The sequence below is a fragment of the Passer montanus genome, unplaced genomic scaffold (assembly GCF_014805655.1).
Source record: "Passer montanus isolate IOZ18808 unplaced genomic scaffold, ASM1480565v1 scaffold1, whole genome shotgun sequence".
NCBI lineage: Eukaryota > Metazoa > Chordata > Aves > Passeriformes > Passeridae > Passer > Passer montanus.
In genome coordinates, this window is record NW_024356504.1 from 9,632,523 (window position 1) to 9,650,239 (window position 17,717).

The following is a 17,717-nucleotide window of genomic DNA, read 5'->3' on the forward strand; positions in this document are numbered from 1 at the left end:
TAAAGCACTTCCTAGGAAAACTTCAGTATTTCAGCTCTTAGAACTGGGTGCACAAGGATAGATGTTTTAATTGCCAAGTGGCAAGGCCTGAAGATTTTCAGCAATGAATTGGTTGTTCAGTGCTGTGGGAGGATGTTTTTGAGTGAGGTAGTGCCATTTTATCCCTGAGGAGCTGGCTAAATTAGCTTAGCCAAAATGCCTCTGTCAGTCAGCTACTCAGTTCCAGCAAAAACTGCCTGAGTGGTTGGCTGTGGTATTTACAGTAAGCCTACAGTGAGAAGAGGGTGCATCCTTCTTGTCTGTGCTATGCACCAGTGGCAACTCCCCCATCACTCTGGCCCTCAATTCCATGTCCCTTGCCTGCTATCCCTGGGGCAGAGCCTGCAGCTGGCTCCATGCAGCCAAGTGCTGTTCAAACAGAAGTGCCATGGCTTTGTATGGTATTGTATTTATCTACTGCATCACTGCTGACTGTTTCACAGCAAATAAATAACCCAATAAATTTCATCCTAGAAACCCACCATTGACTGCATGTCAGAAGATGGCTACAAGCTGGATAAAGTACGAGGGGAAATTGAATTTCATAACGTAACATTCAATTATCCATCCAGACCAGACATAAAGGTAATTATTCATCGCCCATCCTGTGAACACAATTATTGTAAACAAGAAAAATATCCTGGTTCTGCCATCAGTTTCTAGATTTTCCATAGAGATTGTCTTCCAGAAGCCCAGACTCTTTGCTTAAAAGTAGACTGAATAATTCTTCCATTAAAGTGTTCTTCTGCTTACTGTTTGGCTTATTTTACCATTCTGACATATCCATTGCCACATTTGCATATTCCTTGCTGCTGAACATAAACTCCCAGTAATTCTGGGCAAATTCACCTGTGTACAGCTTCTCTTGCAATCAGTGATGCCCTTGTATCAATGTGTGGGAGATAGCACACAAAGTAATTAACTGAATGGTGCAAGGAGATTTATAAAACTCTTCCATTGCCCTGGGGATGCACCATGTGACCCATTAAAAGGCTAGGAAAGCAACAGGAGTGTAGGCTGTATATCCCTCTATTTCTCTACTCCTGTGTTTGAATTGACAAATTCTCCTTGGAAAAGCATGTTATTGGACAAGCATGTTAGTGCTATTACTTCTAAATATGGAAGCACATGTTTTCATGGTTACATTCTTAATATTTTTGCTGTATCATACATTCACAATACACACACAGTGTTCTTTAAAGGGAATATAATTTAATAACTCCTCTAGTGTATTAACTTGACTAGTTCTTAATGATGAACAACAGGAACAATTAAAGGTCAAAATCTGCCTACCTGTTGCAGAAATGAGTGCTCTGCATCTACAAAGTCTTCAAACAGTGTAAACATATGTGGTTTGCTTTATCGTCTTCTTCACAATACTTTTTCTGAATTTTGTAAAATTGCTTGGAATCTTTACTTTAAGGTACAGAATATACTCACTTGGATGTATGACTGTGGGAGAATGAAAATAGATTCTGTTTATTTTCTTTTTTTTTCCTATCCAGATTTTGGATAACCTTAATATGGTGATTAAAGCAGGAGAGACAACAGCTTTTGTTGGAGCTAGTGGAGCTGGGAAAAGTACAGCAATACAGCTCATCCAGCGTTTCTATGACCCCACTGATGGCATGGTGAGTGTCTCAGCCTAGAATGTGTTTCTCTGGCCCCAGAAACTGAAAGAATGGCATGGTTTCTTCTCCAAGGTGGGAAGGAAGAGTACAAATTTCCTTTTCATTTATTCCTTCTTCTTATTTTTTTGCCAATTATTTTTTAAATTAGTGAAATATCTTCTTGCACATTTCTTTTATAAAACTGTGCTTAATAGTCTTATAAAAACAATTAAGTGAAAGAGCAAACTGTTAGGAGAAAATAAAAATTCAGTGCTAAATCTGTGAAAAAACAATACCTATAGAAATGATAATTCAGGAGTGACAAATGTTTTCTGGAAAACACCGTATTGAACATTTAAACATTAATCCATAATATCACTTCAGTATATGCAATTACCACTCAGTAATGGCTTGGCTAAGAATATGAATTATAGCTGTTGAAAATCTCCTTCCATTTATGTGTTCCTATATCAAATAGGAACACATAATCACATACATGTTGACCTGTATTTGAATATATAAAAAACAAAGAAACAAATTATTGTAAATAACATAATCATCACTTTCATGATTACTTTTCACCTGGTTTTATTTCTGATGCCAAGCAGAAATGGGAAAGGAAATCAAAGAGCACAACTCCAAGAGCCAACACTACTACCACTGCTTTGCCACCTTCTGTATCTGAAAGCTGATTTTTATGCTGGTTATGGAAACACTGCATCACAGGCCCTTCACTTCCACTGTATCTTTCTTTGTCTCTGAAGTGGAGGGCATAATGTCCCTGATTTTTTTCCTGATTTTGTGTCCATGTTCTAATTGTAGATTACCCTGGATGGCCATGACATTCGTTCCCTGAATATCCAGTGGCTGCGCTCACAGATTGGCATAGTTGAACAAGAGCCAGTGCTCTTTGCCACCACGATTGCAGAGAACATTCGCTACGGGCGGGACGAGGCTACCATGGAAGACATAATCACAGCAGCCAAACAGGCCAATGCTTACAATTTCATCATGGACTTACCACAGGTATGCTCTGCCTTGGAAGGTGTTTGGAAGAATTTGGTAAGCAAAAAAGAATATTTTTGTCCTTTTGTCCCTTCTAGCCTGCAGCAATTTATGCTCAAGTGGACAGACAGAAGATTAATACAGACAGGAGGAAACAACCTTTCCTCTGACTACCGTTATTTAGGTCTTACTACATGTATGCCATGATGTTATAGAAGCAAACTCCCCACCACAAAATACAACCCTGAGTATTAGTTCCTCAGGAATCATTTACACAACATTCAATGTCATGGTAATAATCATAGCATGGTTTAAAATTTGTATTTTTCATGTTTTGGAGATGTTTCTGTTCAGGCCAAAAGCAATGTAGAGCTCAGCCTCTCACCAGCTAGCATTTGTTACTTCACCCATCCGTACTGATACTCACAACCTCACCTCCTTGTACAAGCTCTGTAAGCCAGCTGGAGGTTCCTTCTCCAGTTTCTTCCCTGATGATGACAGAGCTTCAATAATTCCTCCTTACAAAGCCTAAACTGGGTTACTACCCAAGCTCTCTACTTTTGTAGAATATTGTTTTGCCAAGTAGCTTCTGAAAATGACACGTTACAACAGTGAATGTTATTGACATGATTCAAGTACCATTAACTAGTATTAGTACATTGTCTGGTCTTTATCCTTCATCTGTGCATTTCAAGGCTTCCAGGAAACTATTCACTGAAAGGCTGTTCAAAGGCCCCTATTTATTTCATAGAAATGGAGGAATAAAAAAGATTTAGCTCTAAGTGAATATAATGATCCTGTCTCTCAATATGTCAGGCTTTGTATGTTAATTCTTTACCTGAACCCACTGCTGCCAGAGCGTGGTATCCATGAATCACAGACACAGTGTTCATGAGTTACAGGTCATCAACAGACAAGGCCAGGAAAAGTTTGCTTGTGAGTCATCTGATGGAGAGGGTGAGTGATTCCTCTCCATTTCAGCTTCTGCTGATATAGCTGTTTCAAGCTGAACCAGAACATCTCACCTTTTTGGCCAGTGCATACTTTTGGCGTGGGGTTGAAAACCTGATTCAGGCAAAATGATCTTGTACATTATGAAGAAAGTTATTTCACCTGTTGCTCTTTGAATCTGCTACACTACAATGTTTTTGTTTAAAGTCTACTCCAAGGACAAATCTGAAAACTCTTACCAAACCTCTTACCAATACCTTCATCAGGATCTTAACAGGCTTTTTTCTTATCTCTTCAATTTTTTTTCCTTCACACAGAAATTTGACACTCATGTTGGAGAGGGTGGAAGCCAGATGAGTGGAGGTCAAAAACAGAGGATAGCTATTGCTCGAGCTTTGGTGCGAAACCCCAAAATCCTGCTCCTGGATATGGCTACATCAGCACTGGATAATGAAAGTGAAGCAATTGTCCAAGAAGCACTTCATAAGGTTTGCTACAGTATAGCAAAAATCAGACTCGAAAGGGCAGAAGTTATTTATGATGCACTCTGCAGAGGGTGCTCCTAAACTGCAACAAATCAGTCAGACACATGTCTTAACTGTTTTATAGGTACAAGTAGAACCGTAGCATTATGGACTGAGAATAATTTTTACTTACCTTGGGACATCAACAGAAACCTATAGCTCCTTTTGCCCAAAAGCAGATGCTTCTCTGTGGGCTGTGGATGGAGCTAAAGTCGAAGTGGGCTGAACCCACTAGAAGGACTCCAGTTAATTTGACGAGCCTTTAGGTTGCAGAGCTCATTGGCAGCATTTCAGTGTGCTGTGCTGGGAGTGGGGCTGTTGTTGTCTCCCTCAGGCTCGCCTCGGCCGCACAGCGATCTCCATCGCTCACCGCCTGTCAGCCATCAAAGCCGCCGACGTCATCGTCGGGTTTGAGCACGGCAGGGCTGTAGAGAGAGGAACTCACGAGGAACTCTTGCAGAGGAAAGGGGTTTATTTCATGTTGGTGACCTTACAAAGCAAAGGAGAAGCACCTAATAGAGAAGAAACACAAAGTAAGCATTTTGTTTTCTTTTATGAAAAATAATGTGAAATCCCACAGAATGCAGATTTTCTTTTTTTTTCTTTTTTTTTTCTTTTTTATAAGGGCTAGTAACTGTTGGTTTTTTTTGTTCTGCTTTTATGGCTGAATTTTATCATTCATAGAAGCAATACACTGATAGCCCTGGCCAAAGTGGTTTTGCTGCATATGCACTGAAAGACCTTCCTAATACAAGTCTGCCCTGGAATGTTAGTTCTGACCTGAAGTATCCATCATTTTATAACTCCACTGAGTGCCAAAAGTCCAGTTCTGCTGTGTTTGGAATTCAGGCACATTACAGACTATGCTGAAGTTATCCTATTTGTTTTGCTAGAGGCAGATTTAAATCAAAGCTTCTGGAAATTAAGGTTCAATAGATGATCTGTTGTATTTTTGTGAAACATGCATTGGATATTATTATCTTGAAATAAGTGAGCAATTGCAGAGTTAAAATAGGTAAAAATGCTTTAGTAGTCACATCTGAAGTGAGATGGTCATTGGGCTAATATTCACTTAACTTCATTATGTCAAATACAAATATAAAACTTGTGAAACATGTAGGTTGAATAGCACAGTTATATTACACGTCTTTCCTTCTACGGAGTATTCCATTTATAACTTGGAGGATATGCACTTTTTTGCACAACCACAGTGTATTTAGGTTGTCTTCAATTCTGGCACTAACTTCAAAGCTTTATATACTGTATTTTGCAGCAGCAGAGAATAATGTGGTTGAGCCAAATCTTGAGAATGTCCAGTCATTCACCAGGGGAAGCTATCAGGCCAGTTTGCGGTGAGTCTTAAAAATGGTTGTAAACCACAATGTTTCCAGACTACTCTCAATGTTTCTGCTTCATCCCACTATTCCAAAATCCTAATAACTAACTTTTCTGTGTGTTGGGTAAAAGAGGGTCGAAGGGCTGCAAGCAGTTTACTGAGAGTTCTCTTGCAAAGAAATAGCTTGAGTAATGTTACTGATTGAAATTCATGGATAAACAGCAAGGCTGTTTATTTTGGTCTTTTCTATCCATAGCACATTCTCTCCAATTTTGATCTACTCTGTTAATGTTCTGGTTTTGATATTACTAACATACAGCCTTAGTTGTAATATCTAATGCACTTTCTGTCCAGTCGTTTGAAAAATTACTTGTGCAGTTATTTGAGAAATCAGTGCAATCCACAAGCATATTTCTATTATGGCCCCTACTTGATGAAAGTTAAAGTATTTTACAGCCAGACTTTCTTGTAGCTAGACACTTACTATTTCTTCCAGGCAAGCCTATGTCAGGCATGTGCAAATGAATACATCTCTTACATTACAGTTATGTTTTGTCAGAGAGAGAGGTGCTTTGTTTCAGTTTCCTGTTGTACTAGACTGAATTACTGGTAGTGGTAACAGTGATTTGACTTGGTATCTTAATAACTTGTGAAAATGTAGTAGGACACACCACAGTTTTACTTAACAAATACACAGTACATTGTCATCTAAGACAATGTCTGAGTGGTGTGAGTGGAATATGATTTTGAAAAGAATTTTCCCGATTGGTGAGATATTTTCTTCCCAAGAAGCTGAGAGAACATATTCAAGAAAGAAAATGTCTGTGGGATTCCTATGAATTGCTTCAATGCATTTTGATTTAATTGACATGACAACTGTACCTGCTTTGCAAGCAATTATTGTTTTTACTAAGCTGTAAGAGCAGGCCATTTCTGTTCTCTCTGCAGAGCTTCACTTCGGCAGCGCTCAAGATCCCAGCTCTCCAATGTGATCCCTGACCCTCCACTGTCTATTGGAGGAGATTCTGCAGAGTCTACCTATCTTACGCCTTCTTATGGAGAAGATGATGGAAAAGCAAAAAAGGTCAGGTCCAATAGTTTGCATGAATTTTTCAACTGAATAGGTTATATTACTCATTAATGCTCACCTGTACCTACGTGCTTGTAGCTTAAGAGTTCTTGGCAGGTACATCTTGGCTTGATCCTTTTCTCTCCTTAAACAAAATCACAGCTTCAATTCTTATCTCTCTGTAAACTCTAGGCTGCATTTTGATGGCTGTTTTGATTATTGATCCATATAAAATTTCTAGCAGAGAAACTTTGCTATTTGCTCTCTACCTGTTGGTAAATTTATATATGTTGTAGATTTAGTTGAAAAACATACATTCCTAAAAGCTGAATTAAATGACACAAAGCAAACTGCTCAGTCTGTGAAATATAATTAATGGGCACTCAGTAATACAAATGGCACTGTTTCCTGTTCAGTAAAGAACAAATTCACTTTCATCTGAAAATCATCTGGAGACTTGAGCAGAGAGACACCCTCACTGGAAGCTAACTCAAAATCCTTTTGCTTCATTATCCTCATTCAATTGGCATAGAAAATAAAGGCCAGCATGCCTTAAAATTAAACAGAATATGTAGGAATGTGCACACTGGGTTTCCTATGAAGCTCCCTGCATCAATTTGCATGGCCGCAGTTGTTCAGTACAGAGAGCAGCAGATAGAAGTTACCCTTCTTGCTATTGCCAAGCCTATTCTGTGAATAAATAGAGGGCTTGAGTGCTATCACTCTGGCACCAGCTCAGAAAAAAGAGAAAATATAAGATGTTTCCACCCACTCGTCCCTGCATATTTCCAAAAGATAGGTTTACACAGTGTGTTTTTTGTCTGACTGTTTCTAGTCATACGAATCGAGGGAGATGAGCAGGGCTGAGCTCACTAAGTGTTACAAAAATTCTGCACAAATCAAACTGAAGGATAAGTTATAATTTGATGATGAATATTCTGCCCTTACTGGGCATAATTATGGAAATTCAGCATATAGTCTGAGGATGTTTCACAGAAGGGAGGAATAATTACCATGTAAAAAGCCTGAATCCAGCTATCACTCTGAAATCTCTTTTGTTTTAATGATATCACATACTGTTAATTTGATGCAGTCTGATCAGTGTGGTCACTCACAATACTTTAAAATGGTATTTAAGAGATTGAATGAGCGACAGAAAAAGCTGCTTGTGGGGAGGGAATTTAAGTTTTGGCACTGAATATTTCATCACACCTTGTCTGGAGACAGCTGAAAGGGAATGGCCTGAGTTTCAGTGGCAGAAAAGCTCAAACTGATTGTAAATAACCTCTGCAGCTGGAACAATTAGGGCTGCAAAAGATACGAATATCTCTCTTTTTCCCCAGGGATGGTAAAGTTTGTTGTTTATTTAAGTGTTTACTTTAAGTTTTTAAGTAAACTTGACTTATTAGGTCCACAAAAGAGCTCCAGACAGCAGCTGTCTCTGCCCCTCCTGTCCAAAGCTAGAGCAGCTGTTTGGGCCACTAGTTTAACAAACTTGGCTAACTATTTTATCTCACTGTCAAAGGTAGGGCATCACTGATGGAATGCATTCACTTTGGAAATGCAACCTTTTTTTTTTTTTAGGAATCTGTTGTGGAGGAAGATGCCAAGCCTGTACCATTTACCAGAATTTTGAAATACAATGCCTCTGAATGGCCATACCTGCTGCTTGGATCTCTGGCAGCAGCTGTGAATGGAGCTGTCAGTCCACTCTATGCTTTGTTATTCAGTCAGATTCTTGGGGTATGTTATGGTAACATTTTAAAGTGTATTTTAGCTCAGAAACAGAGGAGAGTGAATATATAATGCACAACTTGACATGTTTTGGCAAATCTTTAGATCTCATAATGAAAATGGGGTTAACCTTCTTGCCTGTAAACAATTATTCAGTAGAGATATAAATATCACTGTCATCAAACTATCATTAGAGCTCTTTGAAGGGGAAGCTTATCAGCATTTGTCATGTGTTCTTCATTATCTCTTTTGTTCATTTTCCAGGAATTGTTGGAAATGGGTTTCTATACTTGCATACATTTTATTTTAGATGAGACAAAAAATACCTCACATGCAGGTACAGTGGAGAGAGATACATGCAAAGGTCATTTTCTGCAGAATTTTATTATAGAGACTTGGAAAGCCTTTGAGAAAGCTTTGGATCAGATCTAAAAAATACTTCAGTTTTTTTGATTACATATTTCAAGCACCTTTTTGCTGCCTGCTTCCTGCAGGATGCCTAGGGAGAAGTAGGTAATTTTATCTTGGTTCACAGCCACCAGCAAAGAGTAGGCTTGCATCAATAGGTTTGGAAGCAGGAAGTAGGAATGTGCTTTAAACTTTAACAGTCACTAAAAGATACAATATTGTCAAGATCCACTGCCACCACCTCTCTTGAAACTTGTCAAGTTCAGCCATGAGTGTTTATTTCTTCAAAAACTTGTGGTGATAGAAAAAAGGATGTGTCCCCTTTTGTGTAAAAGCTTTCTGGGGAAATGCCAAGTTGGTGGGAAACTGCAGGGCTGCCTGAAGATATTCAGCACTGCTCTAACTGGTGCCTAGGAAAGTGTCCTGAATTTTCAAGAATTAGGCTAGAGAAATCCCATCTGTTCAAGCTGTATCTTTTTAAGTAAACAACACATTCACTGAGAACAAAATGGGAATGCCATGGGTTTTTTGTGGTTTTGGTACCCATCTGATGTAGGATAAAACTTGTGCTTCCCACTCACTTGCATAGGTCATGGTAGGTACACATGGGTGCAAAAATATATGCCCTAAAAGGTAGACAGATGTTGGAGGTCAAAAACCTTACAGGCAGGAAAAAGCAAATGGATGAATGAGTGAATGAAAGACCCAGCATTTGAGCTCCTGGTAGAAAAGGATTCTAAGAGCAGTGCCAGCAATCTATCAAAAAAAGAGATTGACCTTTTGTTGTTTGTTTTTTTGCAAGTATTGTTTTGGTTTAGACATTCCTCACTGGGAAGTTGCTTAGAACTTTGAATCACATTTACTTCCAGTTTTGCATTTAAGTAAGATCCCATGAGCAGGAGAAAAAAGGATGTTCCAGTCCTTGTTGATCCACTTAACATTTCTGCCCAATGCCTTTAGGCATAGGTGTGCCACCTCCAAACACATTTTGAGTGTCCAGACCTCATGTCAAGGACTGTGGCTTTCACTAGACAGCAGGTGAGACACTGCTGTACACATTCCACAGTGAATCTTACCTTTGATTCCTTTGGAGAGGAGTATTCTAGACCTTGGGAGGTCTAGGGCTAACGATACTAACCTTCATTGCCAAGGATGAACTTCCACTTTTGAAGGCCTCAGTCTGTCAAAGAAGAGAGGCTGCAAGAAAAAGCAAGCCATTATGAACATGACGGAAGTCCAATATCTGTGTTGTATTATTCATAAATTTAAAATATTTCTGTCTGATGCCAAAGCAGTCAGGCAGATGGAATATACATGTGCTTTCAGATCTGCCCAAATATCTGCAATGTTGTTGTGTCAGACACGTGGGCTTGTACTCTGGGACAAATATGCTGGGGAAGTGAGGGAAAAATCCCCACAGCTATGAAGTGAAAGGATAAATTTAGCTATGTCTGCCCTGAAGGTCTTCAGAAATAGGTCCCAAAAAGTCAGTGAAGAGCTAGATAATACTGTGTATGTACCTTTTGAACAAGGTTTTCAGTAGTTTCTTTTACTTATGCTTTGGTTTTCCCTGTGGAATTGTCTCAGAGTATGGATCCTTTCCAGTGAAACTCAGCTGAAAGGTGTGCTATTACTCCTACTGGGCATGGAGTCCATGGCTCTAGATGAGAGTCCACACTGCAACTGTTGAGACTTATATGATCTGAATATGGACACCTCAGCAACAAATCTTTTGTATAAACCTGCTGCTATTGTCCATGCTGCATTTTGCCATGATCAGTGGTTTTTTTACCTTTTTAATAAAGAGCACAGATTAAAAACATAACTGACCATGTTAGGATAGCTGCAGAATTGGGATAGTTTGATTTTACAGGACAGATTTTACTGTTGTTGCTTTGTTGCTATGCTGTTTATTACATTGCTATGCTCTGGCTATCATTATTTACAGTGGGGGGTGAGTAGTTAATTATAACCAGGGGTAGGCCACAAATAGGAGTAGTGTGTGCAGACACCAAGCATACTGAACTCGTTGGTTAACAGGAGTAAATCCCTTTATGTTTTAATACAGGGTCATCTTAGGAAAAATAAGGAATCGGACCTTTGCAGGGAGTGAGGGAGAACTCTGTGTTCTGGCTTTGGTTGCAGAATGGGTTTCTGCACTTGGCAATTGGGAATCAAATACATATGTCACACACAGCAAAACTAACCTTTCTGTTTATTTCTTTTCAAAGACCTTCTCCATTCTTGATGAAGGAAAACAAAAAAACCAGATCAATGGTGTCTGTGTGCTCTTTGTCTTAGTCGGAGTTCTTTCATTTTTCACACAGTTTCTCCAGGTAACAGTCCAATTTAGCCATATATATTTTTGGTTTTGCACCCTTTCTCGGTGGTCTCTTTCTGTACAGTCTTTTTATTCTCATGTACCCCAGGGATACACCTTTGCCAAGGCTGGTGAGCTGCTTACAAGACGGTTAAGGAAAATTGGTTTCCAGGCTATGCTTGGGCAAGACATTGGTTGGTTTGATGACCGGAAGAACAGCCCTGGTGCTTTGACTACCAGGCTTGCAACAGATGCCTCACAGGTCCAAGGGGTAAGACCTGGCACCTTATGAATCATTTTGCTATAGACACTGATTGAAGGCCTATTTTGGCATGTTGTCACAGAAATTAGCTACCATGCAACCAGCCAGATCAGTGTAGATCAGTTCTTGGTAAGCCAATTAAACTATTTCTGCCACCATGGAACCAATAATAGTATATGGTATACCCTGAAAGTACAAAAAAAGAACACAGAAATCAATAAAATATCAACCAGCAATGGAATGGGAAGGAACACCCAGTGCAGAAGTTTGATTTTTTTTTTTCTGGAGAAGAATTAGCTTTTTGCCACAATGTTAAAGTGTTTATTTCAAAAACATGTCAAAATAATATGTTAGTGACAGTCATTAATAACTGTGTTTTCCAGTGTTCAGCATGGTATTGTGCATGTTGTGGCAATTTTGATCTAAACTGACAATCCACTTCTGCAGTGCTGGCTGGTGGTCCAGCTGGGAATCCTGCAGCCAGTTTCAGTGTTTGGGAAAGTGAGACACTAGCTGCATGCATTGTGTTCCTTAGTGGCTGAGGGTTAAATCATGCTGAGTTATAGATGTCCCCTATCTGAACAGATCCTTAGGTAGAAGTCAGATGCCATTTTGCTGGGCTGCAATGCAAGCAATTTTCTAGAAACAAGGAAGGAGACGTACAGATTTCTTTTGTGGCAAATATTGCCATGTTTCAGCTTGACTGAAGATTGTAAGTTAACGGGGGGTTTAGAGAAGAGGTTTCCAAAAGCCGTGTCAGTAGCAATTTCTACAGAATCAGGGAAAACTGCTGCAAACCTCACAGGGTATCTTTTAATTGAAATAAATAAACTTGTAAAACTCTGACTGAACCATTTGATGTCCTAAGGGACATCTCTAAAGCACAAGAGTGAGGCACAGCCATCCAACCCACAGCTTGCAGGGGGTGAGGGAGACCAGAGCTACCTGTGCAACAGTACCCTGCACCTTTCACGGCCTGACACAGACCTTGCTGCGGGTCAGAGAGGAAATGATGAGCATTTTGTGCTGCCAAGTTCATACCCAGCAAATGAGTTTGACTGAAAATTATGAAGGATATTAAATGTACATTTTTATTCTAATACATAGCAATATAGTTCCTATTTAGAGTGCTGTTTACTGCTATGAAAGAAAATTACTTTTGAGTAAATAAGTCTATCAGAAAGAATAGCATTATTGAAGTACATAAGGAGCAGACAAATGTATTCAATAAAGATGATGTCAGAGCTGTATTTAACTTTTTTTCTTAATAAAGGGATAGGCAGAAATACAACTTTGCTTCATCCCTTTTCAGTTATGTTACTTACTGATTTTAGCACTGCTGAGGGTTTGTTGTTAATAGCTAAGCTATAAAATGGTCCTGTTGATTATTTATATCGACATGGATAAATGTAGAGGCTAAACAATGTATTCAGATGAGTGATTCTCCAGGGAACCAAGGCAACAGATTTCAATAATTACATTATATTTCTCACAAACAGTAGAAACAATCTTCTAAGTTCTCAATGGAAAAATTGGAAGAAATCAAAGAAGTATTGGACATTTGCAGTCCTGCTCTTGATCGGATTAACTGGAAACAGTATATCCAGACTGGCTAAATTCCAGTGCAGTCCAACTGTTAGTGTCTTATGTTATTTTAATTTACAGCTTTCTAAAGTTTTATAGGAAGATTTATTTAATTTGTTTTTGAAGTATACATCAATGATGTCTGTTTCTTTTCTTCAAAGGCAACTGGATCGCAGATAGGAATGATTGTCAATTCCCTTACTAACATTGGGGTGGCCATGGTCATTGCCTTCTATTTCAGCTGGAAACTGAGTTTGGTAATAATGTGTTTCCTGCCATTTTTGGCTTTATCTGGAGCTGTGCAGGCTAAAATGCTGACAGGATTTGCCTCGCAGGACAAGAAAGCACTGGAAGCTACTGGACGGGTAATGCTGTTTAAAGACTAATTTATATTTGCAGTCACTGTTAGATGAAAGGGGACCATCAGTAATTCAAATGTCATGAAACTGGCAATGCTTTGTGAATAAGTTGCAATATTTCAGCTTGTTAAACCATTGAAACTGCAATGGGAACTCCCTAACTGCAAAAGCACTTGCTGCATGGTATGTGACTGACCTTGCAAAAGTTACTGAAGTGGTAGACACAGATCTCTCGGCAGTCTGGTTCACCTTTGTTGGGTTTTATTTAAACTCCCATTTGCTGATGACCTGTGATTAAGCTGTCCTCAGAAAGCAGTGATAGTTGTTCACCTAGAAATGCTTGCACCTGAGAATCTGGCACTGAACCTCAAATCAGTACGTGGATTTTAGAGAGGACAGTTGTTCCTTTGGTGGGTCACACCAGCTTAAGAATTAAGCTCATAGCCCTTCCCACCTTAAGAATTAGGACCTGACCAATTGCCCACACCCAAAATAATTATTTACAAAAGTCTTAAATCAAAATACTTCTTGACAAGGAGAGTAACTTCACTAATGAGTCAAGGCAACAGCTCTTACTCAATAGAACAACCCAGAGGCTATGATGAAATCATATTTAAAACAATGCTTCAGCAGTTTTGGTGATGATTGATTGTGTCTGGTGTTATTTTCTAATTTATTTGCCAGTACTACACCCAAATGCTAGAAACACTGAATTCTTCCAAAGTAATTGCTCATGAGCCATGCTAAACATGGAAAAAGTCTGCACAATTCAATTCAAAATACCTATTATCTGTTCCTTCACATTGAATGATAATGCAAGGCATTGACTCTCAATTTTGGTCAGAAAAAAACCACCCTGAAACTGGATTTTTGATTGTCTACATTCAGATCTTTTCCTACATGCTGAAAACATTCATAAGCTACAATACCACACTTCCCTCCCAAAGCAATGTGTTACATTATGAATCTACTATCAAAGTCCAAGCAAACGACAGCATTTTAAAACAATTTCTTAGTAAAATTACTTGAAATTAAAATGGTGAAATTAGGACCAAACAAGCCATCAATTTACTTCTGTAGATGAAATTGTGGTACTCTTTTCTTGGGATATATACTGAAATTCTGACTGGCAATAAATTACAATATGAAGCCTACAACTAATAAAAGTTCCACACAAGTTTCTGTGGTGATTATATCATAATTTCCTGTGTTGCATTTTTCTATGTGCATAGGCAAGCATTTGCTTACTCTTTACCTATGTACAAGGTAAAAATCTTAGAAATTGTGTCACTGAAGATTCGTATGTTCCACCTCACCAGCCTTTCGGACATGAAAGGGAGGGAGGGTGAGCAGGTGGGGAAACTTATTAAATTCAAGTGGATTCAATTTATGAAATGGAAGTTGGGGATGCTATCCCTTTTAACTCTTTCTTTGACTATTGCTAAAAGTGACACAAAATAATTTAAATAAACATATTTAATTAATATTTCCATGCAACAAAAGAAGTTCCTAAAACAATTTTTCCTTTTGTGGATGTCACATTTATTCACATTATGTGAAATAAGTCACAAGTGAGAGCACGTGCCTGATTCCCTAAAAGTGCTCACAGTAACAGCTCCAGTGGAACAGGCAGAGCATTGCTCTTGAGGAAATGAATAAGAAATTCTTGTAGGAAAAGTTCTCTTTAGGCTGTCTGATGTTTGGGCCAGTCTGTATCATGTCTGAAAGAATTTATATATTGCATCAGTGTACTGAGTTCATGAAAGAATCATGCACTTGTGAGACCACACTCTACATTTCAAAGTAAAAATTAGGAGCTTTTACCCAATTTTTTTTCCTCTCTTCCAGATTGCCAGTGAAGCTCTCTCTAACATCAGAACAGTAGCTGGGATAGGAAAAGAGAAAATGTTTATTGACAATTTTGAGAAGCACCTGGATATGCCCTACAGAGGTGCAATCAAAAAAGCACACGTGTATGGACTCTGCTTTGGCTTTGCCCAGAGCATTGTGTTCATTGCCAACTCCGTCTCTTACCGATATGGGGGATTTCTTGTTGAGAATGAAGGACTCCATTACAGCTTTGTGTTCAGGTGAGAGCCTGCTCAGAGCCACAGACAGGTCTCTAAAGGTTCTGGACTCAATGTGGTGTTCAGTTTCCTGATGGCTTTCCAAGAATGAACTTTTCCCCTTTCCCCACAGGGTGATCTCTGCAATTGTCACCAGTGGAACTGCTTTGGGAAGAGCTTCTTCCTACACCCCAAACTATGCCAAAGCCAAAACATCTGCTGCACGCTTTTTTCAACTGATTGATCGGCTTCCTAAAATCAGTGTTTACAGTGAACAAGGGGAAAAATGGGTAAGAGTGGAGATGCGTAATTTGTGATGTCAGTCAGCTCACTACAGGCATGGATGTTGCACTAGTGATTTAGGAGTCAATGAGAATCAATGCTTTGCAAGAAGGTTATGCTGATTGTAAAATTTTTATTTGTCTTTGCTGTTTTGGAAGCAAGCTCTGTACTAGACATAAAGAGTAATATAAAGTCAGCCATTAGGAATTTGTCAGTGAAAAGCTCCTGTAAATTGGAATGGAACTGATTTGGATGACTCACAGAACAGCAAGCTCTTTATTTCCTGCTTTACAGTTCATGGCAAACCTTACTATTGCTGATTATAATGGAGGTTTTTCCATTCACATCAAACTGGCGGGGGGTGTTCATAAGGAGACAAAGAATTATTGAGTCAGACAAAATGAAAATGCTTAGTTTCTTGTGAATTGGAAAGTCAGACCCAGAAAATTGAAATTATTTATTTTATACACAGTGTCTATATTAAAATGAAAAATATGCACATTGGCAAGGCAATGCCATTTCCAATTTATGCCTCTGACCAGTGCCACGCAGGGAAGCATAAGGAGAGAAACAGTGTTATGACTAACAGCTTCACCTCTAGGACAGCTACTCCAGTATGGTTTTTTCCCTTTTCCTGAGATAATTTCATAAGTACAAATGTCAATTTTTAAGCAAAAGATGCAAGAATGGGTCTGAGGTAGAGTTGTCTTGTACTTACAATTCAGAGCTGAGCTCGAGCTCACTATAACATCTTTCTCCTTTTTTTTCCACCAGGATGATTTCAAGGGAAGCATTGACTTTCTTAACTGTAAATTCACATACCCTTCTCGGCCTGATATTCAGGTCCTGAAAGGACTCTCTATATCTGTTAAACCTGGACAGACTTTGGCATTTGTTGGAAGTAGTGGCTGTGGTAAGAGCACCAGTGTCCAACTTCTGGAGCGTTTCTATGACCCTGAGAAAGGAAGTGTGGTAAGCAAAGAAAATATGGGTTTTGTGCTCTGGTTTTCAGCAGTACTCCAAGGGCCTTCTGCCTGGGTCCTACTGTCCAGCCTCGCAGTGGTGGCTCATACATGTGCACTTTGAGGCTTCCTCTCCTTCTCGAAAGGACAGATGTGGACTATTTGGACAGTTCCCAAGTATTATATCAGATATATTCAGACAAGATAAGAGAACTACATGTCTCAGGTGCACTCTTATGCATTAGGTAGGCCATAGGCATTTGCCTTGGTAGCTCCTGTATGAAACATACAAATATATGCTTTAATTGTGAGAGCACAAGCAAAATCAAGTCTGAATGGAGCAACAAAGAGCCAGGAACTTGCCTAGATTTAACTTCCAGTTATTCAATTACTGATAGCTAAGAAAGCTTTTATATGTTTTCCTAATGTAAATACTTACCCATCTATATTGATTTATCTTGGGAAAAATGTGTGTGGTGATCACTATGTCAGGAAGGCAAATAAAGCATGTGCCTAACTTTAAGCAATTAATAGTTCACTAGGACTTCTGTTGAGCAAATGGTCTACTGTATTTTGTGATATGGATGAAAGCCATACCACAAAACACACATCATAAACAAAGGAGTCAGAGACAAGTAATTCAACCAATCACTTTAAATCAGTTGTGTTTGTGTTTTAATGATATGGTTAAATCATTTAGTTTTGCTATGAAATTTGGGTGTTGCAAGCTGTTGTTTTGTAATGATGTTTCAAGTTTTCTTCCATTTCCTCATAGTTAATAGATGGACATGACTCAAAGAACGTAAACGTGCAGTTTCTTAGATCAAAAATCGGAATAGTGTCACAGGAGCCTGTGCTATTTGACTGCAGCATTGCTGATAATATCAAATATGGCAGTAACACAAAAGAAGCAACGATGGAAAAAGTCATAGAAGCAGCCCAGAAGGCTCAACTGCATGATTTTGTCATGTCTCTGCCTAATGTAAGTACCTGTGAGGCCTTGGCTGCTCAGTGTTCATTGCAGGAGTTGCTCTGAAACCAGCTGAAGTTGCTACATGCATGCACCTTTTATGTCCTTTTACAGCTGTGACAGTAGGAGGAAGAGGGTGCTGTGACCATTTGTTGTGTTCCTTAAAGTCTGGGTGTGAGTTACTACTGAATTCTTACACAGTAGGTAAATACATAAATCCTGTTCCCAGCTGTGGG

General features: G+C 39.0%; 1 protein-coding gene across 4 annotated transcripts in view; it reads left to right on the forward strand.

Annotated features, from left to right (window-relative positions):
* ABCB11 (ATP binding cassette subfamily B member 11) overlaps positions 1-17,717 on the forward strand; it is a 43,381-nt gene that overhangs the window by 22,532 nt on the left and 3,132 nt on the right. For 3 of the 4 annotated variants that reach the window (XM_039731729.1, XM_039731819.1, XM_039731897.1), the window contains exons 13-27: positions 514-624; positions 1,545-1,670; positions 2,472-2,675; positions 3,923-4,093; positions 4,464-4,662; positions 5,403-5,481; positions 6,414-6,549; positions 8,119-8,277; positions 10,908-11,012; positions 11,106-11,267; positions 13,004-13,207; positions 15,050-15,291; positions 15,401-15,557; positions 16,324-16,521; positions 17,287-17,493. In XM_039731729.1, coding sequence (XP_039587663.1) covers positions 514-624; positions 1,545-1,670; positions 2,472-2,675; positions 3,923-4,093; positions 4,464-4,662; positions 5,403-5,481; positions 6,414-6,549; positions 8,119-8,277; positions 10,908-11,012; positions 11,106-11,267; positions 13,004-13,207; positions 15,050-15,291; positions 15,401-15,557; positions 16,324-16,521; positions 17,287-17,493 — 2,460 coding nt within the window. Of the gene's footprint in view, positions 1-513; positions 625-1,544; positions 1,671-2,471; positions 2,676-3,922; positions 4,094-4,463; positions 4,663-5,402; positions 5,482-6,413; positions 6,550-8,116; positions 8,278-10,907; positions 11,013-11,105; positions 11,268-13,003; positions 13,208-15,049; positions 15,292-15,400; positions 15,558-16,323; positions 16,522-17,286; positions 17,494-17,717 lie in introns of those variants that run through there. The other variant, XR_005630181.1, reaches the window with a different exon arrangement.